The sequence below is a fragment of the Copadichromis virginalis genome, linkage group LG18 (genome assembly GCF_057382275.1).
Source record: "Copadichromis virginalis isolate Kocher_CV1m ecotype Utaka linkage group LG18, C_Virginalis_male_GT1.1, whole genome shotgun sequence".
NCBI lineage: Eukaryota > Metazoa > Chordata > Actinopteri > Cichliformes > Cichlidae > Copadichromis > Copadichromis virginalis.
The window spans coordinates 30757676-30781740 of NC_140635.1; the positions used below are offsets into that span (position 1 = coordinate 30757676).

At 40.0% G+C, this 24065-nt stretch overlaps 1 protein-coding gene across 3 annotated transcripts in view; it reads right to left on the reverse strand.

Annotated features, from left to right (window-relative positions):
• Window positions 1–18202: 18202 nt before the first annotated feature.
• Window positions 18203–24065, reverse strand: part of rnf220a (ring finger protein 220a) — a 167698-nt gene continuing 161835 nt past the window's right edge. For all 3 annotated transcript variants that reach the window (XM_085438078.1, XM_085438077.1, XM_085438079.1), the window contains one exon: window positions 18203–20041. In XM_085438078.1, the coding sequence (XP_085294204.1) occupies window positions 19970–20041 (72 nt within the window). In that variant the 3' untranslated portion in view covers window positions 18203–19969. The remainder of the gene's footprint in view (window positions 20042–24065) is intronic.

Below are 24065 nucleotides of genomic sequence, written 5' to 3' on the forward strand. Positions count from 1 at the left end.
AGAAAGCAGGAGGTTTTCCAGAAATCCAGGAACACTCAAACACATCATGGAAAACACGTTAAGTTTGAGCCAGAAGAATCGAGCTCATGTTTGGCTTCCTGGTACCTAGTTTCGTTTCTTTGTAATATGTAAAGTGCAAAGGTGTGCAGTGCTGTACATCACTGACTAGCTAAACAATGGCCATCTTGCTTACAGCAATCATTTAGATCACACGCAACATATGTTTGTTGCCAGAATAAACACGGCCCTTTGCTATCTACATTCGCTTTCCAGCTGTGCACACTTCCCTTCCAGTATCCCCTCATGCAGCACACATTCATATAGAGATGAAGGTCAGAAAACGTGTTGACTCGGAGCCGTTTTCTTGCTACCAACAGCAAATGTTTGCCATCTAAAATCTTAATGTCTGATGGTTTGTGAGATGCAATTTTGAAGATTGAGGACACATTCTGATGGATGCAGTCCTGTGTTCTTGTTCTGCAGTTCAAATTCAGCTTGAATCAATTCAGTTTTGTTTATGTAGTACCAAATCACAACACCAGTCACCTCAAGGCGCTCTACATTGTACAGTAAAGACCCTACAGTATCAGCAAGCACTTGGTGACAGTGGAAAGAAAAAGCTCCATTAAAACAGGAAGACACCTCTTGAGTCTTTTATTTTGAACCTTTCTTTGCAAGACTGTGTGATCTAAAGAGCCTATAAAGCTTTAAATGAATCACCATCCCAGCCTTTTATAACCCTTTAAGGAACTTGCACTTCCTCCAACAAACATTTGAGTATTTGAATTTATTCCAAACTCCATCCTGTTATCATTAACTGAAGCTTCTACCACTGTACGCTATAAACTGTGGATCAGATTTTTCACTAGAACATTGACTGAAGCTACCAGCTTGCTGCAGTTTGCCACATCCCCGTGCCTCTTTTATATCCTCGGGTCACAAACATGCCGAGGCGGAAAGAATCTGTTAAATTGAAGCTGACATTTCCTTATTGAGATCATTTCCAGCATCCATGTCAGTGTAGTTTATTACCTGGCATTTCATTCTCTACTCACACACACTCGCACTGAACCATGTCACTTCTGCTCAGCTCCTTGACATGTCAGTTCCACAGATGCATGCTCTTGAAATTAGCCACAACAGCGAATCTTTAAAGGGTATATAAGGGATTGAAAACGAGCACCTTATTTAACCTGAACTTTTAAGAGAGAACAAACACACACACACACACACACACAAATCTGATGGTGAGGCCACTTAAAGAATTATCATCTTCGTTTTATCCAACTTAAACATTAAGACATCAAAACACCACAGCAACATGGATACCTTTTCTAAAACATTATCTATTATCCCGGATAACAAAAGCCATTGTTTTTTACAAAGCGCAAGTCTTCCCTACGTAGAGAGACTATCCCTGTGAAAGCTCTGGCTGGTGGTATCAAATACTCTGTTAACACTGCATGTCAAACCCTCGGTCATTGGATCCAATGGATAAATCACTAAATCACACCACAATAGCCGCGGACTCATCTCATTCACGTAGACCCACATGAAAAGAGAAGCAGAGAAAGAGGGAAGTCTGACTTCCAGGGCTCAGGCCAGACAGACAAAAGGCTCTGAAACAGCCCTGCCTCAGGACAAAATCATATGACACTGGCACACAGGAAATCACCCAAATTGTCCATTGTGTGGGACAACATCAAAATCCCTCCGTCTCTATGCAGGCACCAAACGGGCTGGGGAAGATGGAGAGGAGAAGGGAGTAAGAGGATGGAAGACTTTATTTTTGTTTGTTTTTTTAAACGATGTTGGGAGTGTAACAGATGCGGAAGTAAAAGCTACTGAAGCTGCGAACTGTAGGTATTTCGAGCTTGTCATACCAGTGTCTCTTTGTGTTTCAAGGACGACTAAAATTTGTCCTGAATTCAATTTAATTAAATTAAATTTTATTTATATAGCATCAAATCACAATAACAGTCACTTCAAGGCACTTTATATTCCAGGGTAAAGACCTACACTATTAGAGATAAACTTGCAAAAAAAGATGACCCACTTTGAGCAAGCATTTGGCGACAATGGGAAGGAAAAACTCCCTTTTAACAGGAAGAAACCTCGAGCAGGAGCAGGATGACAAAAATCTAAAGTAAATAAGAGTTCTTCTTGGTGATCAGAGGTCTATTTGTAGTGTGGTTTTACTCCTTTTTTTACACCTTTACCTTTTTCACCCTGTACTCCCCGGGCATCACCTGTCTAAGTTTACCAAGGCAGGGAGAAACACTGCTTTTAACTGTGCAGTAACAACACTTAGTTCACTGGAACAGGCTTTGTGAGAATGACTTACATTCAATGTAATGAAGGAACACAAAAAAAACCCCACAAAAACACACCATTGTCATTACAGGGATGTCAAACTCATTTTACATCAAGGACCACATACTTGGCTTTGATCTTAAGTGGGCCGGACCAGCGACACTCCCCCATCTGTCAGTGCAAAGAAGTTTAACTACATATTTAATCCTTTCTACGTGGTAAAGAAATGCTGCTCTAATGACTCATGACTCTCTAGACTTAAACGATAACAAATGAATGTGTAAGATTACAGAGGAAGTTCTCTCCAGACTATCCTGTAATTATAAAAGAATAAGTTTGAGTTCATATTAAGAAATGGTTTGTATGTCTTTCACTGTGGATTCATTTTTTACAAAAATCATACATTTCTATAGTAGATATTAAAAAAAACTGGAACTCTGTCAATTATTTGTTTATCTAAGCGGCAGAGTATGAATGGCCACAGTGAGGTGCATGTCAGGTGTGAGCTGTAAAACATGTGAAAATACAGTTAAAGTCCAAAATTTATGAGCCCCTTTACATTATCCAAAGCCATCCAGTGAGCCAGATTGGACTCTTTGCTGGGCCAAATCTGGCCCCTGGGCTTTATGTTTGACACCCTTGCCATATAAGGAAGGGCTCACTCTTTTTTTCATGCATTTGCCAAAGAGATAAATATAAAACTTAAAAGACTGAAAGTTCAGGGTTCATTTTCTCTCCTCATCACCATGGTGATGATCTGGATACAGGAAGTTTTCTAGGTGGGGATTTTCCAAGATATACGGTTGTAATAACATAATTCTCTCCATCATGCGCTGGCCCAGAACCACACTTGCACACATTGTATCTTGTCAGTGTGCTCCTTGGAAAATAATTGTCTTGAATTTTGTTGGGATTAAATAATTTGCAGTGCCTCAATAATGCTATGCTTTTTTATTAATAAGTGTTATAAAGTTATTTAGTGTAGTAATAAGTGGACACGGCCCTGAAAAATAAAGGCATAGACCATGTGTCCTTGGGGAGTAGAAAGCTGCAGACTCTCGCTCACGCTCGCCTGGGAAAATGTAGACAAGAGGAGACCATCTCTAGTGGAAAGTTACTGAGACACTGTTGTTTAGACTACAATGAGGGAGCTTCTGTAATAAAACTGTTAGGGGCACACCACCATTTTGAGCTCCACGGCAATGTGTCTTGCAGGACGCGAGTGTTGATATTAACAATTTATAAACCATTAACAACCAAAAATCTCTTATATATCCTAAAAACAAATTAAAGTTTTTTCCATTCACCATGTTCCTTTTTTCCAGTCAGTCCCTTCTACTGTTCATCAAAACCCATGAACAGCATATATACAAGTCATGATATTAGACCAATAGAAACAAACACTGAACTGTGGCTTACACAGTCAATTGCAGGGAAGAGTTTGGAACAAGTTGATGAAGCAGTACAAAGTGTTCAGTCACTTCAGAAACCAGCCTACAACTACGCGTCTCGCCTTTAGTTCCGGGTGTGTTAGAACAGGTGCGTACAGTGACAGAGTGATGTGTAGGTAGGCAGCCAGCCAGCCTGTCAGGTGCAGCCTCAGGCAACAATGGTTCTCATCTACTCAGCAACACAGCTCGTATAGGCAGACTGTTCTCATTCATTCCTCATGTCATCTCGCCCCCCTCCCCCTCTCGCCCCTTCAGTTGTATATAGTATTTGTATTTGTATTCTATTTTTATCTTATTGTATATTTATTTTATTTTATTCTACTGTATATAGTATTTTATTTTATTCTATTCTGTACAGTTGTGTACTGTATTTATTCTTATTGTATTCTAATTTTTGCCTCAACTTTTGCACTGTCCACTTCCTGCTGTGACAAAACAAATTTCCCACGTGTGGGACTAATAAAGGTTATCTTATCTTATCTTATCTTATCTTATCCTCTCTGGGAATGACACCTCCCCACCACACACACATGCACACACGTTAACACTTCCTTGTACTCTTTTCTGTTTGTTTTCTTTTGTGGTTTTCACTCCAAATAATATTTCCATTGTTTTTTTTCTGTCCCTGTTCTAGCTATAGCAGACTGCGCCAAGTGTTTGTTCTCACCGAGTACGTAATGTGACCAAAAGCGGGCCAAACCACAACCGCTGTATATTTGTCGATGCTGCTTTAGTGGTTGCTCATGTTTGGACAAGGTACATTTACAAAAGTGTCTTTGTGTCTTATTATGTCTGTAAAATGTTTTCATTTCAGCATTGCTTTGATGAAAAGTCTGCTTTACCAAAAGTTTCATTAATCACTACCTCTAGTATTCAAAAATAAATAAATGAATAAAAACACTGTAATAATGAGGACACAGACCTTTAGTAACAGAAAAGGGACACAACATTCAAAGGAAAAAAAATAGAAATGTGATCCATCAGCGTGTCTACGCTTTTCATTATTCACGTGTTACTAGTCAGTTACCTGCAGTTTGTTCTGCATCACAGCGAGCCATCGGCACCTCCACGAAATATTCCACTGTGCTTAATCAGTCATAAAATGCAAATTGTCATTACAATGAAGGATCACTGCAGGAGATTTTCAACTTGTGCATTAGCTTCAAATTGTAATCACTGAAAGGTTTGTGTTTCAGTGAGTTCACTGTGACTGTGCATGATACTTATGTTTATGCATGTTTATTACTGAAGTGTGTAATATACATTACAGTTTTAAGTGTTATGGTTGCAGTACTCCTCAGAGCAGGTACTATGTACTTAAAATCAATGCATCACCATGATGTGCATGAAGTCTCTATCTTTCCTTCCATTCAGTATATAGTATTTACACTCATTATTATTGTTATTATTATTACTGTCCAGCACAATTTTATAAAATTGCAGTCAGCTTGAGTGACTCACACTCGCACGCTGCTTTGCAGTTTGCTACTCGTCCAAAGAGGATACTCCTGGTGGTGAGGAAATGCTATGTGAGGTGCACCATGAAGTTAGATTGCAGCTGGAAATGTTTGCTTGTTCCTTGATTGGTGGTAATATAAACTGGAAGTCAGAGAATTCCAAGCTGAACGAGAGACTCCTAAGCAGTTCTTTGAGAAGGAGCCAACAATGGCCAATTAATCCAAAAACTTTAATTTCCTAACACAAATCCTGATAAGTTTAAATCTCATTGCTTGTTAAATCCCATCCAAAGACATTTAAAGTGTTTCTTACAATCTTCTTGGAGGACTACCCTGCTTAAACAGTCTGCAGGGGTCCTTGTCAGCGGGTGTGCACACGCTTGTGTACACATACTATAACAGCAGGAATAACCCTGTGTCTATTAAACCTTCACTAACCAACCACTGTTCCACTGTTTGCTTGAGTATGAACGCAGAGTTTACTCATTTGCTTATAAATATCTTTGCAACAGCCGAACTGAACTCTTCCCCTTTGACAAACTGACATCTTAATAATGGATTTACAATGTAGCTTAGTTTCTGTCAGTTAGAAGGGTTGGGGTCTGATTACTGAAGGATAATCTACAGGGAACTCAGGAAGAGGATCCACAGCCGGCTAAAACAAACACTAATGCTTCATTCACAAACACTAACTGAACACTAACAGATATCCAGGATCACAGTTTATGACATCCTCATTCTTTCAAAAGAATGAACAGCAGCTCACAGATGTGACTGTTAAAGCAAATAGCTCCAGTTTTCAACAGATTAACTACTCAGTTGTAAAGCAAACAGCCCGAATGCAATGGAAACAAACAAAATCGACTAAATAATCGGGACACTGGAGCTGTTGCTTTGCCGGAGAGACTCACGCAAATGGGAGAAGAAAATATTCCAGATGGTAAATGTAACAAATGTATTTGCAATATTTCCTTCACAGTTTCTACATGATTGTTTTCTAAGATTTTTTGAGATTTTATTAATGCTCCTTTAATAATATGCTCTTGTTACATCTTCTCCATTCCTAATGTTTCACTGCCAAACAAATCCACAAATCTGTTTGCTGATTTTCTTTTAAACTGACATCAAATTACTGAAATATTGAAACGAGTATTTTTTAAATAATGCTCTCATTAATTAAAATGTAAAAGAGCACCGTGGGCAATATTATTTTGTTGAAGTTGGCATGTATTTGCACTTGTGAAGAATCAAACACAAGCTTTAATGGAAAAAAATACTATTGAAAATTCAGACCCCGAACTAGAAAATCAGGGAAACAAAAGAGATTACATCGATCGACGTAGAAGCCCAACGAATACTAAGAAGACATTTTTTTGGTTCAGTCAACCTGAAATAAGTTTGTTTACAGTAGACTGGATCCAGCATGTTTCTAGTGAACCTGGCCATGACTTCCTGACGGTGAAGACGGTGTTGGAGTGTGATGCAGAGGTATTGTTTTTTTATAATTATTTAAATTTTTGTTTTTAACTCACTTTAGTTTTGTTTAGAGCATCTGTGCTCCTTTCGGTTACGCGTTTATTGTTAAATATGTGAGTTTGCATTCATTTCTGTGTTGAGCTTTAAGGTTTTCTTAATCAAAATCATGTTAACATTTGTCAGGGGTAACAATTAAGAACTTCACCAAATTAATAATATACAATAACACAACCCAATTATAACTTGACACATAGTCATGACATCCCAGCCTCATAAACACATGTGGATACATCATAACACTGACTGATAAGATGACGATCACAGTCACAATCAGACAAGAGTTTCTGAAGAAGAAAACAGCGAGACCTGTGACCTGGCCGAGCACGTTGCCTGACTTGAATCCAACACCTTTTAAAGAGAAATGCAGAGCAACATAAGCCCCGCAGCAAACACAATAAAAGGACAGTTCAGTGGAATTCCACAGACTGGAAAACACTGACAACAATCTCTTCTTGTGTAAGTCCAAAAAACAAAACAAAACAATCAACCTTTTTTTCTACTTGTGCCAACATTGTTCAAATTAGATACATTTGGTGATTGCCAAAGGCTGTAGACTCAGTTTAATTTTGATTGCATTCATTTCCTTCTCATGAAAGAAGAACTGCTCACATCTTTCAGTCTTAAAAGACACGTGTGGTACATCCTTCAACTGAGATACAACTAGAAGAAGTGTGTGTGTGTGTGTATTGTCTATCACCTTTTGTTGATCTTTATTTGAGAGCTTTAGTGATTACGTACAGCTCCATGCAAACAAAAACCTATCATTATCTTACAGGGATGCTTTAAGGGGATTAGTTGCACCAGAGAGCAAGCTTGTTGTTATCTAATGTGCTAAGCTGAAATCCGTTTGGTCAACTTTAAGATGGCAGCTGTTTGCATTGCAAAGCACGAGAGATAATAAAAAGAAGTCACAGCAAGCTGTAAAATGTGACCAATGCACCAATCAAATACTGAAAGTGTTCCCTTTCTTTATCAGTTAGAAGATTTGTACATTTTAAATGTGTTTTTGTCTTTTTATTATTTTGATAGTTTATAGTCACACAATGGGAACAGCCCAGCTGAAACTGTCGTCACACCTAATATGTCAACCGTTGTCTTCTTTTCACACTGTACGGTTGGGAGCTGGTTGTGGATCATTCAGTAAACACAGATCATGCTTCAGTTGTTTCATCTTACACAGGTGAAAGATGTGAGCTCTGTTTGCATATACCACATGCAACAGGCTGCGTAAATATTTTTTGAGTTGAAACTAAAATTTTACATTTTTACTTTTGTAACAAAAATATTTACAGCAACAGGATAGCATAGTGGCAACACTACTAGTCTTGAAACAAGGGCCCTCATGAGCGCCCATGCTACCCAACTGGAATATGAGTGAGAGGCACTTAAGTGAAACCATACTAGCTCAGATGTTGTCTGGATTAACCAAGTCCACGTCCGGTGTTAAGACACACCCTGAAAGGCTAACCGAACGCTGTACAGTGCAGATCCCCAAGAATCCCCAGAAGAGACCAGTCCCATTCAACTACTGGCCAATAACCTGCCTCAGCACAACATGGAAGCTGCTGTTAGGCATCATAGTGGCTAAGAAGAACAGGCACATGCCTGAGGCCCAGAAAGGATTTGGCAGATACATCAGAGGGGCAAAACACCAGCACCTGGTAGACAGAGCAGTCATTCGACACTGCAAGACCAGACTTACCAACCCTTGCACTGCCTGGACTGACAACAAGAGAGCCTATGACTTGATGCCTTATGCATGGATTCAGGAAGGCCTAGAACCATAGAAAAACTGGCCAACACTTTGCTGACACAGTAACATCAGCACTCCATGGCAGAGCAGCTCCTGTAGGAGGAATGTATAGATGGCCCAGTTTAGTGTCTTTCACAAAATGAAGTTCATGTCTGCTGCTTGATGACTTTCCAGGAACCAAACAGGACCAATGCCGGCTAATGTCCAGAAATCAGTAGGTGAAGTGATGGTGGCTATGGCCATCTTTTATATACAGTCTGTGGTTGTTACATAAATTATCCATTTAATATGGTGTGTGTCCCTAACCTGACCTGAAATAGTATGATGCCAAATGTAACATGTGAAGTCAATGATTGGTTTTTACACATCACCAGGAAACCAAACCACACAAGTTGATTTGCTCTGATGAGTGTCTCTAGGGCTCTGAGTTCCAGCACAGATAAAAAGGAACGAGCCCTTAAGCAACACAAGCCACCCGTGTTCATTAGACTTGTGACGTTGTTTCCTTAACAATTCTCACCATCTTTCCCTCCTCCAGATGACCTCCACCTAAGCCCTCCTGGAACAGGTTCCTTTTTCTTTTTCTTACTTTCCAGCAATCACTAAAAGGGCTTTATTGGTGCCAAGCAAAAGGTTGCTAGTTCAGTCCCAGGCAGTGACACTAATCCTCTTTGGAGTTGTGTCAGGAAGGGCACCTGGGGTAAAACTCTGCTAACTCAAAAGCACATGCTACCCACTCTTGTACTGAAGGAGCCGCTGAAAGTAGCTACTGGAGTTTGTCCTGTCACTCAGATTGCTGCTGTAGTTGGTCCAAAAATGACTGCTGAAAAGGAAGTAAAGCCACAGGTTTGGGAGACAGTTTCAATCATTTAAAAAAAAAAAACTTTTCAGAGAATGGATCTCACAGTCACATTTGTAACACGATAACGCATTCTGAGTAAATTTCTATGAAGAGCGAACACCAGCTGAATTTGATGAGCCCACAACGTTTCCTGTAGTGACACCATCTGTCACATGATAAAAGTAACATAAAAGGCAACGCAGGTAGAATATCAGAGGTTTTAGGAATCGGGGGGTTGGGGAGGAAATGAGTGTCACATCTCACACACACACACAAACACACACACACACTTACACACACACGTTTCACTCACTCCTGTTCACCATTATCTCATGTTGTCATCTCCCCCTTTCAAGATATGGGGATCCTCTGGCAAGACCCCGAAACACCCCCCTCTTTGCCTGACACACACACACACACACAAACACACACACACAGAGCACCAGTGTTCTCCCCTTGGGGGCTGACCAAGATGAAAGGTGGAGTGGTGAAGGGGGCTGGAGAAGCAGATGAAACAAATGAGATGACCTCGCACCTCAGCTTTTCTTTCAGCTTGATCTGTTCTTTTTCCTTAGTATCTGCTGGCATTGCTATCTATTTTTACATATATGTCACTAATCCACATATTTGCAAAGATTCAAAGATTGTTTTTATTGTTAATCCCACCGTTGAATTCCTGACTCAGAATCTGCAGATTATGTTTCATGTATGCACTTTCACTTTTCTGCATTTTTATTTATTTCGTTTTACCAGATAATCAGCGCTCCACAATCAAGCTTTGCTAGCACAGTGGCAAAAAAGAATTTAAAAAAAATCCATCAATAAGGCATGACAGCTTTTGCTATCAAACGCTGCCGCCCTGTGGAAAAACGAAGAATCACAGCAAGGGAACAGTGAGAGTGGAGTATTACTTAGATGCCTGATACTTGAGAATCTCCAACCATGATAAAGCACCTATCATCATGATCTTGTTTAGACCTCTAAATGCCCGTGTGTATATTGAAGTGAAATGGTACACTTACTGCTCTCGGTACTATCCCATGCTTACTGCAGGCAACCTTCAGATTCACAAGTATTCATTTGATTTAAACTAACTAAACTAAAATAAGTAACATGTTCTCACATATTTTATCGAGGATAAAATTGGTCTAATTTCTTGAGCAGTTTTCTTTTGCATATTATATTTGGAACAGTAGTCATTTCTGCATGGCAATTTAAGGTCTTTGCTAATGTTAGGAAATGGTGGAGCTGATTTTAATGCAGATGAATGTAATCTCTGATACTCTCTAATTCCTTATAACTCTTTTCTTTTTTTCAGTATTTTTTGCTCTTTTTTCCCTTTATTTCTCAGTTTAGCAGTGCAGTGTAGAAAGGAAAGAAGAAGAACGAGCAGACACGCAGCATGCCAGGTTGGACTCAGGCTGTTGCATTTGCTTTTGCATGTAAAATTACAGTTTGCAAATTACAGCTTTCAAATTTATGTTATGTCTCACACTAGGTCACGAGGTCAGGACACGTTGATGTTACATTTGAACACACAACAGCTACATCTAGGGGCGATCGTAGGCTTAAACTTTTAAGGGGGGGGGGGGCTCAGCTCCCAATCATAATGTCATGCATGCCTTGTGATTAATTTTATGGGAACATGCTGTTTGCAAATGCAATCATACCTGTTCATGTTTTGAAAACCTCAATTCAATTGGATGCAATGTTACCTTCAAAAGCAACCTAATTGGTTGGATGACCCATTGTATTTTCTAAGAATAATTCAGAGTAAATAATCAAAGATTTCAATTTCAACCAGCTTTAGTGTGGAACCTTTAGCTATCAAAACTGAGCCAAAGAAATAAGAAATTAATAAGAAATTAAATAAATATTTGGGGCAAAGCAGATAAAATGAGAAACATGCATAAATAGCTATTTAATTCCCTTAAACAATGGAGGCAGTTCACCAAATATACATAGACAGATTTTAGGAATGGGGGGGCTGAATGGGGACACTGACAGGTAATATCTTTTTGACTTGCTGTCACCTGGATCTGGAGCTGTAGTGCAAACAAACTGAAACTGAATTTCTGGGAATAGAAATTTGTAACAAACTAAAATAATAAAGTACAGCAGGCAACTCCTGATATACCAGCTGACTAGTGGATCAGAAGGTTAAAATTAATAATTTCTAGTGATTGAAGCTATGTTAGCTAAAGGTTAAAAGAACGAATAAAAATAAACACACACTCTATAAGTCACAGCAACGTGCCCACATTATCAGAACACTTTGAACTTTTGCTATATTTCAGTCAAAGTGTGTTTTAAATCTGCATAACTGATTAGTGTCATGAAATGCTACAGCAACCAAAGTCCTATTAATGCTGTTAATGACAAGCCACGCTGCTGTGAGTGTACTGTAACATCATGACATCAACAATACTGGACATAAAACCTGTTTTCATTCTATCCTGTACTGCTGTCAGCGGACAAGTTAGCCAATGTCAGAAAATAACACTAAAATGCTTTATTATTAGTACTATTAATACAGGTACTTTTAGGGGTGCTCAGATTAAATTTGAGGGGGCTTGAGCAATCCCACAAACAGGGTCTAAACCTGCCTATTTTTACACCTAAGTTTCATTTTTCATTACACAGACGGCAACACTTTGTAATACATCCTACGACTAACGTCATGTCATGTAATTATATTTTCATGCAGATACTTAAAGCTAGGCACACTCGAATAAGGGGGTGACAAGGACACAAAGAAATAATTATACTGTAATTAAATTTAAGTAGTCTTATATGTAATTTTAAGCACTGTCATTTCTTTCTCATTTAATGGAAAAACAATATTTCCCCAGTAAACACGCTGTAGATTTTCAGATATTATGAAGTCGCTTAACCTTCCGTAATTTCTGGGTATTTTCCCATAAAATCAGAAGGAAATTAAAGTACTTAAAATTAGTTACGCTCTACTTACTCTTACTTACAAATTTTCTTTCAGTGTAAAACCTGACTTGTTATCCCCTTTATTGTAGTGCACGTACCTTCAAGTATTTGTATGTAGACATAATTTAATTTTAATTTCAAGTAAAGCACATAAATAAGTATTAAATTCCATTGATTTACAGAGTGACTTACACCCTTAGTCACAGGCTATATTACAAAGTCTTTGGTTTGGTCCCAGCTCAGTTATACTGTACAGCAAAACAAGAAAAGGACATACAAACCATGGGAACAGAGCTAGTGGCTTTGGGTGGGGCTGGCTGATTTGGTAAATGGCTCTAATGACTGTAAACCAGCCTTGAGGGGGTTCTTCTGTCAACTCGTTCAATTTCCTGCCTCTTCCAGCAGGCGCCTTTTTGATAGATTTCCTGCGACCTCTGGCACCCTACCTGGACCTAAACACACACATGTGCGCGCACACACACACACACACACACACACACACACACACACACACACACACACACACACACACAGACTGTCTATGTCAAGTGGCCAGCAGCATTCTCTTCACTCACACAGAGTAAGTTAGTCATTCAATCAATATATAGTTTGCATTAAACACTGTATGTGTGTGTTCCTGTCTAGCTATCTTTGTTAGGACTGAAATCTGCATTCTACTATACTTCTGAGAACCAACAGTCACTTGTGAGGACACACTCACCGGTCCTCACAAGTTTGAAGGCCTTTTTGATGCTCAAAATGTGGCTTTACTGTCAGGGTTACAATTAGGTTATGGTTGGGTATAGGGTTAGGGTTAGGCATTCACTTTTAATGGTTAGGGTTAGGGTAAGGCGCTAGGGAAACCATTATGTCAATGAAGGTCCTCACTAAGATAGCTGAACGGGCTTGTGTGTGTGTGTGTGTGTGTGTGTGTGTGTGTGTGTGTGTGTGTGTGTGTGTGTGTGTGTGTGTGTGTGTGCTTGGATTTTCACTGTGCACATGTGATGTATGGGTCCAGGGCAGAAGAGACAGCATGGAGTGTACTGTTAGAGGTCTCATTGATCAAGTCTGAGCATGTGTGTTTATAAAATGTCAATATTCTGTGCCTGCACAGGATACACGCTGTTACATCTCCAAGAGACATTTTTATAGATTTAATACAGGCAACAGTTTAACAAATGCACAGAAACACAAACACAGAAAGACATTTTTGGTCTTGTTTTGATGTATTACCAGATTTTACCAAGGTGGCTGCAATACAGTTTAGTTCATAAGATGCTGTAGAATAACAGAACGGTCCTCCTGCAACTGTTTAACCTCACTGAAATGTGGCCTTCTTTATAGGCCACTCCACGAGCCTTTATTTCTTCTTTCTAAGCCAGTCCTGGGTTGTTAGGATCTTCTTGAAAGGTCCACTTTTGGTTCAGCTTACATTTCTAATTTGTGCTTGTCACAGTTAACAACTCCATTGTGGATTCACCGCATTAGTAAATGAGTCAAAGGCTGTAGTTTGGATCTAGTATACTTACAGTAAGGGTCAGTAAATGCTCTTTTTCTTGTCATGTCCTATGAGTTCAAATGCAGCCCTGGACAAATACACAGTTATTTGGAAACTAAGCCACTTACTTTGCATTCTAATAATTATTTTCAAATTAAATTATTAGATTCCTTGGGGACACTTAAAGGCACTTTATTTCCTAAGGCCTTGAACAGCTCTAAAGACACTGTCATCTTAAACATACACTTAAGTAGCAAACAGAACAGCAGGCTCCACCCAACATGCTCCACCTGTTTCATCATTTCTGACTACTAATCTGGAAAACTTTATTTTCAATATTTACAGTTTGTTTGTTTTTTAATATGACTGATCTGTTTGAATTATTTAACTAATAGCACTTATTTCACCACAAAAATCCATTTTTGAACAATTTATCTGAGTCTAGTATATAGTAGTCTAACTCAATGGTCTCTGGGTTAGTTTGATGGCTAAATATCTTAATCTTAATCTTAGAAAGTCAAATTATAGCAAAAATGTGGTGCTCACCATCATTTTCAGACATATACTGTATATAAAAGATGGAGTTAGCCACAGTGACATCACTAACGCATTTTGCTGCAGCTATTGAGGGTTTTTAGAGGTAGAAATTACTAGAAGAGGGTGAAATGTTATGAACTAAAACCAGGAATCTCAGTCAGCATGCAGAAACTAAAGCACAGACTTCTTGTATGGACTTTACCACACAGGACGCCATATTATCTGTTAGATAATCCCAATAAAATACCACAAATAAGTTCAAAACAAGTCTAGCACTGTGATTCTGGTTAGTGTAGCAGAAACCTAGAGCATACAGTTACACTCCTGATTTTAATTACATTAAGAGTCGCTGAAGTTGAGCATTTTAACATAATATTTTACAACGCTTATATCCTGCTGTGATTGCCGCTCATACATTACAACTCTATTAACATCTGACAGCATTTACAGAGGCGCTTACTGGGCAGGGCTCGGGGATGTGTCTAATAAGGCCTCACCTTGGTCAGGGTAAGAGAAAGCAAATACTGCTTTTGTTAAGGCTTGGACAGAGATCTGAGCACCAAAGGGCTTTAATAGAGACCATGCTGTTGTAATTTTAGCTAATTAATGTTACAGGCAACTGCTGAATAAGCTCTGATGTTTGGTAAGGTTGGTTTTTGTAACACTGTTTAATAAGGGTATGCAGGCACACACACAGAAACACATTTTCCCAAAGCACGCGGACCCCATCTGGCAATCTGCTTATAGCTGTGAGATTATGTGGAGTTTTATTGAGAGACTGCTTGTTAAAGACCTCTAGATGGCAATGCTGTCTTCCTGTTCTCTTTTACCTGAAAAAATAGCCTGTCCTCATCACTGCAACCTTACATTAGCAAACAGTGGTGCTTATCAGAGTTACACGATGTCACAGTGTGACACAGGGAAGTTATGTCTCGGGCTTTGCTTAGTGTTTTAAAATCAAACATTAGTCAAACATATGCTGGTAAGAAAACTGGTGAGTAAATAGTAATATAGAGACTTAATGCATGTGGTGTAAAAGACAGTGGCAACAGGATGTGTGCCAGAGAAAGACTATGACCTCAGTAAACATCTTCCTGATGGGTTTATGGTCTAAGACTCTCGTTTCAAGTCTTTATTGTGAATTACAGTCCCCGTTACAGTGAGTCTGGAAAGGTAAGCTTTAGGATGGGCCGTCTTTGTGATTGACAGTTCGCTACCATGTGAGCAGGAATGGCCACATCTGGATTCAAAATACCAACAAGGCAAATGGCCAAAATGCTAAGCTCAGTCTAACAAGATAAGTGCATCCACACAGTATTCACTTGTTTCACATTTTGTCATGTTACAGTCTTATTCCAAAATTGATTAAATTCCTGCTTCACCTCAAAATGTGAAAAACAATACCCCATAACGACTAAGTGAAAATGGATTGCTTCAAATTCTTGCAAATTTACTGAAAGTAAAAAACTGAAATATAGCATAGCATGGCTCTGGGCTTTTCCAACTCCTTCAAAGTCAAAGAATTCAGCTAGACTTGCACTGTAATATGAACGAGTTAAAAAAAATCTCTGCCTTTGCTGAACCATATTTTTCATCTGTATGCAACATGCCAGGTTCCTTTGTAATAATTGCATAAATAAGCAGCAAGGCAATATTTTTCCTTTCTGTTTTCTGGACTTTGGTTGGCTAAAAAACAATGCTAGTATTAACTATATATTAAAAAATGTAAAACTTCCTATGAACAGCTTGTCATTAATGTTTTTGGTGAAACTTGCAATTGAAATTACTTTTACGTTAAACACACAACCACATCTGCATTGACGTCTGAATCAGGAAGGCATCACAGCAATGAGGAAATGAAAAAAAGATGTGTTGTGGGTGTATGTAGCACTGTGGGAGGACATTATTTTCCTAATAATGGCCAACCAAGCAAAGCCAGGCCGCAACACATAAAAAATTAACTTACTCAACGGAATCATGCATTATACTGCCAATCAGATTTAATGTCTTTTTGTGTCAGAACATCCCGGCTCTACTGGATGTCAGAAATGGACAAGTTTGCTTAAAATTCTGTAAACTGAATTTGACATTGTTGGATGACTGCACTCAGTGACCACTTTGTTAAATACATCTGCACATGTACTTCTTAATGTAAATATCTTAGTGCCCAATCACAAGGTAGCAACTTAATACATTTAGGCACACAGATATCGCCAAAACACCTGCTAAAATTCAAACCAAGCATATGAATGGTGAAGAAAAACGATTTAAGTAACAACTAACGTATGCAGAAGAGCACCTCTGATTGCATAACACACCGAGCATTGAAGCAGATGGGCTGCACCAGCAGAAGACCGCATTGGGTGCCACTCCTGTCAGCTAAGAACGGGAAATAGAAGGCTAGAAAAACATTGGGTGATCTGATTAGTTTCAATTTCCTCTCCAGCATTCAGATAGTAGAGTCAGAATTTGGTGTGAACAGCATGAAAGTATTGATCCATCCTATTTTATTCAATTCAATTTTATGTACAAGATGATGCCAGAACACAGCAAAGTCAGCTCAATGTAAAGACCCTACAATAATAATAGAGATAACCAAATCAGCAAGCAAGGCAAAACTTCCTTTTACCAGGAAAAAAGCTGTGGCAGAACCGGGCTCAGGGTGGGGCAGCCATGCGTGCAAACGGTTGGGGATGAGGGGAGGGAGACAGGATAAAAAATAGTTGTGCCTGTAGTGGTTGTAGTGTCGTGGTGTCCGAATATTTTCTTGGCACATTTTGGGTTCATTGGTACCAACTGAGCATTGCTTGAATGCCACAGCCTACCTTAGCATTGTTGGTGACCATGTCCATCCCTTTATGACCACAGTAGATCCTTCTTCTGATGGTCGCTTGCAGAAAGACAACATGCTGTGTTATACAGTCGTTTAAAACTGGTTTCTAGAACAGGACAATGAGTTCTCTGTACTCAAATGGGCTCCACCATCACCAGATACCAAACCAATAGAACACCTTTGGAATGTGGAGGAACTGGAGATTGATATCAAAGATGTGCAACTGATAAATGTGCTGCAGCTGTGTGATGCTGTCATGTCGATATGGACCGAAATGTCTGAGGAAGTGTCCCAAAACAAGTTGGAAACTATGACCTCAGCAGATACATGAGGTTGGTCTGACATTTCAGGTTACTCTGCAGAGCTGCATCATTTGCTCAAAAAGACTGTCAAAACAAAAACCTTGACTTATTTCCTAGGCACGTCCACAAGCTCCAGTGAGGAAAATGAAAAAACAAAACAAAGAAAGTCATGTTGGGGAAACTGACATTTACGAGTATTTAATTAAATTCAAAATGTAGCTTACAAATGGGAAGGACATGTACCATTTCCAAGAATCTACAACACACAAATTCACTCCGACTCTCTTGTGCAGTTTTTCCATCTTTGGGACGTCTTTTAAATCAGCAAGTTCAGTGCGAATGGAACAGCGTAGCATCACAGCACTCTTTATTTCTGTCCAGTATATCCTATAAGGACGTGTTTGAGACATTTAAACCAAAGTGGAAAAGCCAAAATCAAGTTTCTTCAGCAGAAGTGTCCTCAAATATCAGGCCTGACCAACTCGGGCTGTTTCACTTTCCTCTTTTTAAGCTGTGTGCCTTTTGCATTTTTTTTTTTATAGTGGACGATGATCCACTTAAAAGCTACGACTGACAATGAGACAAAGTCTTATTACAAAACACATTCACAATGCGTCTCTGGCATCTTTGTCCCATTTTTTATTGATTTTTCCAGCGAACAATGAACGAATGAACAATGAACACATTTCTTAAACACGTCTTACTTCACCACTCCCGGCTGCATGAAAAGGACCAGTCGTGGAATTTTGAGAAATTTTATTTTTTCTTGTTTTTTTTTTTTGCATTATTTCTTACAACAATAAAGACGGCACAGAATACATAGCTTTACAAACACAAAGCACACCACCACCTTGGCTGCTGATGCTGCTGCCATTGAGGGAGGGGGGAGGTTGTGGGTTCCTGGAGGCTGCCAGTTCAGCATTGGCCATCCTTGTTTTCCAAAGACTTCTGCCCATTGGGAATTTGCCATTTCAAGGACCTTTTTTTTTTTTTTTTTTTTAAGTTGTTTTCTTTTTTTCTTTTTTTGCAGCATAGCAGAATGAGAACAATGTGGGAGGAAAAAGCTTCTTTTGAGACATGTAGGGGTAAACCAAACAAACAAACAAAAAATAAGACTGTCTAGAATATGATCTCAGCATGTTATTCCAATTAGCATGAAGCAGAAGTAGAGGTTAAAAAAGAAAAAGCTCAGCTGGACAATATGTGAACTAAAGAGCAGTTCCACAGTTCTGCTTGTTTGCGGGAACTCTTGGACAACGGGAATCTCTCCATTTAATAAAACTAACACAACATTTGTCCGCACACCGAGATCAGATCTACCTTTCTCTGAGGTACTCTGCAGAAAAATTACACCACCTAAATCTTGACCATCTAGTTTGAGTAGTTTATTATTACTTACAATTTTTCTTTAAATTCCTGTACAGTCAAATAAAACGTCAACGGATTTTTCAAAGGATCTCTTCTTTTTTAAAAAATACAGAAGGCTTCTTTTATTCCAGCCATTTTTTCCCCCCAACCCCTTCCAACCAAAAAACTGGATTTTGATATTATATATTTCTGTGTGTATCTTCTGATGGTCATGTGTGTATATGTGTGTGTGTGTGTGTGTCTATGTAATTTACACCCAACATTGTAAACATACATAGAACTATATTACATGTGCTTGCACTGCATCTTGTAAGGGGGAGGAGAAAATTTGGTTTACTGCACTAGAACACCACAAAAGAGGGGAAGAGAGAAGGGCGGGGCTTGTGAAGAGAAGAAGAAGAAGAAGGAGAGGAGGACGAGTAGGGCGAGTGTCAAACTCCTTTTCAAGGTTGTGAGGCTCCTCAGTTTGGTTGAAAGCTCAGTTTTAGTGGACAGGCTCTTATATTTATATTTTTCTTAAGCAACAGCTGGATCAAGCTATCAGTTTGTCTCTTCAATAGTGAACAAAAATAAGAAAAGAAGCTTTCTCTAGAGTCATCAGGGTGAAGCCCGCCATCCAGCACCACTGAAGTTCTGCCGAAGAGCTAGCAGGGAGGAGGGGAGTTAGATCCTGTATTAAGAAGTTCCTCAGAGGTCCACCTCCAGCAGTGTGAAGCTACAAGGTCTTAGTGGGCGTTTCCACTGACTTAGTCCTTCAGTGTAAGATCCCTCTATTTTACAGACAGTTATAGAGGTTCTTGTGTCATTGAGGCAGCGGAAACAACTGCTGGCAATTGGGGACTGAAGGTCTCCGGGCCCTTTTTTTTCCTCCCCTTTATTTTTTGCGCAGGTTACTCAGGAGACTGCTGACCATAGTCAGATTCAGCCAAAGTGCGCTTGCTTAGTCATTTGTTCAAGCCGCCCTCCTGGAAGAACTGGCACAGTCTCAAACACAGCTGTCGTGGAGGCTTGGCAGCTGCTGACCCAGGCCGCGCAACAGAGAGAGACAGAGCGAGAAGAACTAAAGATGATCGACGGGGAAGGAGACAAATCCAAGATGGAAGAATGGACCGGAAGGAACAAAGGCAGGGGTTGTGCTCTTTACAAGTAGACACGCCTCAGGTCTCCGGGTGAGGTGATGGTGTTGCATTGTGGGCACAGCTTCTTGTTTCCCTGTGATGGACAGACAAGCAACAGTTAGCTTGGTAGCTCAGAAAAATGTACCAACAGACATAACAATGAAGTGCTCACTCTGCTGATTTGGGACTATGAGCATGAAGTCCAATACAAGTTACCCAGTGCTCTTACTGCCTCCTCCTCCTCCTGTGTGAATCTAAACCTGTTTGCTGCACATCTTGCCTCCCCTTCTGCCCTCTTCCTCTCCCTCTGCACTGCTTTGATAGTGTGCCATCTGCAGTAAAGCAGCAGGTGATAATATGCAACACAGGGCTGACAGCATAACAAGATTCTGAATGGGTGGTCTCACCACTGTCCTAAATCCCTGTTGCTTTCCCGCACCAACTCTGGCCAACAACTGCTGGCTGCAGGCGCATCCCTTTCTGACAGAGTCACTGTGCTGAGTTTACACTTAATGACGCAAGAAAAAAGAAAAGAAGCCAAAAACAGACCATAAACAAGTGAAGAATAGTGGCACAGCTGGAGTCAACTAGGAAAGGATTATATGATGTCATTGCTATGAGGAAAGTCTTAACATCAGAAGTGAAATGCACCCGTTGTGTTTCCCACAGATCTAGGTTCTATTTGTTGTAGATGATGGGGTGGGGGGTGGGGGGTGGGGGTGGTTGGCTGGTGTTGTGATAATAAATAACTGAGCGACTCCAGCGTCTTGGACCGCAGCTTGTTCTGCTGCCGAGCTTCATAAGGTTGGCATGAGACTTTAGTATAGACTTGAGACTTTAGTATACGGCACACAAACGTAGGGTGTAACATCTGACATGGGTCCAACACAATCTGGAGATCTCGTTTGTATTTTGTGCACTTTTGAAACATTAATCGGTCAGCATAAATGTACCTCTGACCCCCGAGGATTTATAGGCTTCAATTCCTGTAAGCGCCTGAATAAACTCTTTAAAGCAGGTGTACCGATTAAGGGCCTAGACGGGAGTGATTTGGGAGTGACAGATGTCACATGCTAAGAGGATATGTTGCTCCACTAAAAAAAAGTCCAGAGTGAAGAAGAAGGGATGGGATGTGGGGTGTATGGGGGAAAAATGGAAAGAAGAGGAGTTTGGAATGGTTTAAAAAGTAATGAACATTTTCTTCAGAAATACCTCTCATAAATCACGTATCAAAGCATTGTTTAATATTATAAATTTAACTAAGTGTTATTTAAGCGATTTTATTGATACTCTGTTGAGGGAGCACTTCTGTTTGTTTGGAGGCCCGTCAAAGCTTTCTGCTGTTTACTGTGGGCAGTGAGCATGCATGGGTGTGTGCCTGTTACACTGGGCTCCAGCTGCCTCGCTCATTAAAGCGGTAAGTGGCTGGGCTGATGTTAACTAGATTCCTGGGCATTTACTTTGATCAGTTTGGCCCTCCCGGTTTTATAGCTGTCTCCAGGCTATGACTTTAATTCCCCATACATTAAACCAGCAGTGGCAGGATGCACGTCTGTGCACACACCTACACAGAAAACACAGGTACGCTGCAGATGGAAACAATGGAGTGCTTTCTTTTGAGCAATTAATAACAGAAGAATTAGAAAGCAGGCTAACTAATTTATTAATCAGGCCCAGACTGCCTTTCTGCTCGTACTCAAACGAAGGCCTTCTTAAATCACCTTAAACTGAAAGCATTTTTCAGACAATTATTAGCATGAATAAGGGTGGTAATGGTTGGGACTATTAGCTTATGTTGCTTTTATCTGCTATCATGTAGCTATTCTACTGGACCAAACCATTTCAGAAACACCACATTTAAAATGTATAGCTGCATACAAGGCTGAAATAGTCATCAGACATTCCCATGCATCATTCATCATAATCCCTGGAAAAATAAAGTCTACTCCATTCAGTCCTTGACATAGACCAGGGGTCGGCAACCTGCGGCTCTTTAGTCCTTCTACTGCGGCTCCGTGTGGTTTGGGAAAATAAATTAGAAGTATTTAGCTGAAGTGTATTTTATTTATGTTAGTTCTTTTTTAACTTGTAGTTCTAAATTGGAAGATTATTGTGATATTGAAATATAAAAATAAAATTATATTCTATTATTTTTTCATCGCTCAAAATAAGCGTCACACTCGCAGAAGCCGGTGTACCCGCCAAAACGCCGCGCATTTATCGAGACTTTCAACCCCAGGTAGGCCAATTATGGATCTTCGGATCCACATTATGTCAGCAGCTATTCTCCACCGTGAACTATGTTAAAAACAAACACCGCTCACGCCTCACAGATGAAAGCTTACAGTCCTGCGTAAAGATGAAAGTGACTTCGTACAGCCCCGATTTGCAGACGCTGTGCGCAGAGGTTCAGGAGCAGAAGTCCCATTGTAAACATATCACGACAGACCCGACGATGTTTCCATGAACATGCTTTTCAGCATCTCTTTTTTGAACACTTTACACACATGGTTGCTGTACGCATACAGCCGGCTGTAGCTTTGCAGCTCACAGCCCGACACATACCAACAACAGCATAGAGAGCACAGACGTTAAGGTGGCGAGGCGTGATTGCGGGTGCCGCTCAGGTGCATCGACCTCTCCTGCAGCGGTGCTGCAGACCACGCCCCGCCACACACATAAACCAGGCAAAATACATATTTAGGCAGAATTTTGCAAATATCTATTTTTCATCTTTTAGCAGCATAGTGCTTTTTTTCCAGTTATTTTTTAAAAGTCAGATCAAGGCTCCACAAGCCCAAAGGCGATATGAGGGTGGCGGCTCACAACAGTTGTTGTTTGCTACATGGATCATTTTAGTTCAGCTGGGTGTCTTTCCTTTTGTTATATTTCTTTAAGAGTTCAAAATGTGTTAATTACATAAATAAAATGTAATTTTCTCTGTAGCACTTTATGGATTTCATAAGCAACACACCTTAGTTGTTCACACAAAGCATAAAGGTAAAAAACAATATATACAGTGTTATCTTCATTTTAGATGTGAAAAAGTATTTGCGGCTCCCAGTGTTTTCTTTTGCGTCAAAACCGGGTCCAAATGGCTCTTTGGGTGTTAAAGGTTGCTGACCCCTGACATAGACGATGTCACATGGTTTAACACACTGAATCTAATGCAGACAGTGGTAGCTGGTCCACCAATCAGCAGCCTGCCTAAGCCCAAAAAGGATAAACTGAGCAAAGTGTGAAGAGTTTTAGAGATTTGAAACTGCATCTATAAACTGAAGGTGATTCTCTTCATTCAAAACACCAGCGAGATGCTTTAGACTCGTAAAGACTCAAGAAGACAGCTTCGATTAGAACCCTAGGACTGCTGATGCAAGGCTGTCTGCACACTAACCCAGATGTTACTCAGGAAGTTCTTCAAAATTGTATAAATAGTGTACTGGCTAAGGTGTACTCAAGTTTAACATCTTCCCCAGGGTTAGGGTTAGTCAAAATATTCCAGCAATCAATGTTTTTACATCATTCAATGAAGTTAAAAATCAAACTTTTTAGGACACTGATGCAACTAATACTGTATACAATGATGTGGCACTAATGATCAGCTTATTTGTGATCGTTTTCCAGGTGGGACGGGCCTGTGGGTATGTTGATGAGTACAATTAGGCTTCATGGGGAAAGGGCGGCAGGGGAAACAAGGTGAGACGAGAACATTGACAACATCAGATATTTCATGGAGGGAAAAGAGGCGATAAGAGCAAAGACATCAGAGAAAGCTGTTACCCTTCTGTTTACCCTTCCAGCTGTAGGAACACTATTTTCTTTTGCGCTCCATTTACCACATTAGCAACAGCTAACTGCACACTACTGAATATATTAGACTAACTAATAACCAGCAAAACCGCAGTGGAGGGGCGTGTGTGTGGTGTGTGTGTGTGTGGTGTGTGTGTGTGTGTGTGTATGTGTAGACCTAAGGCAGTACATAGAAGCCAGTGGAGGCTGAAGTTGACCACTTTATTCCAACATTTTAACAAGCCTTTTGGGGACCATTCCATCTAAGCCTTTCCCTGACTGAGGCTACAAGTGTTTGCACTGAGCGTGCTGAGAGAGAACGGGTCATT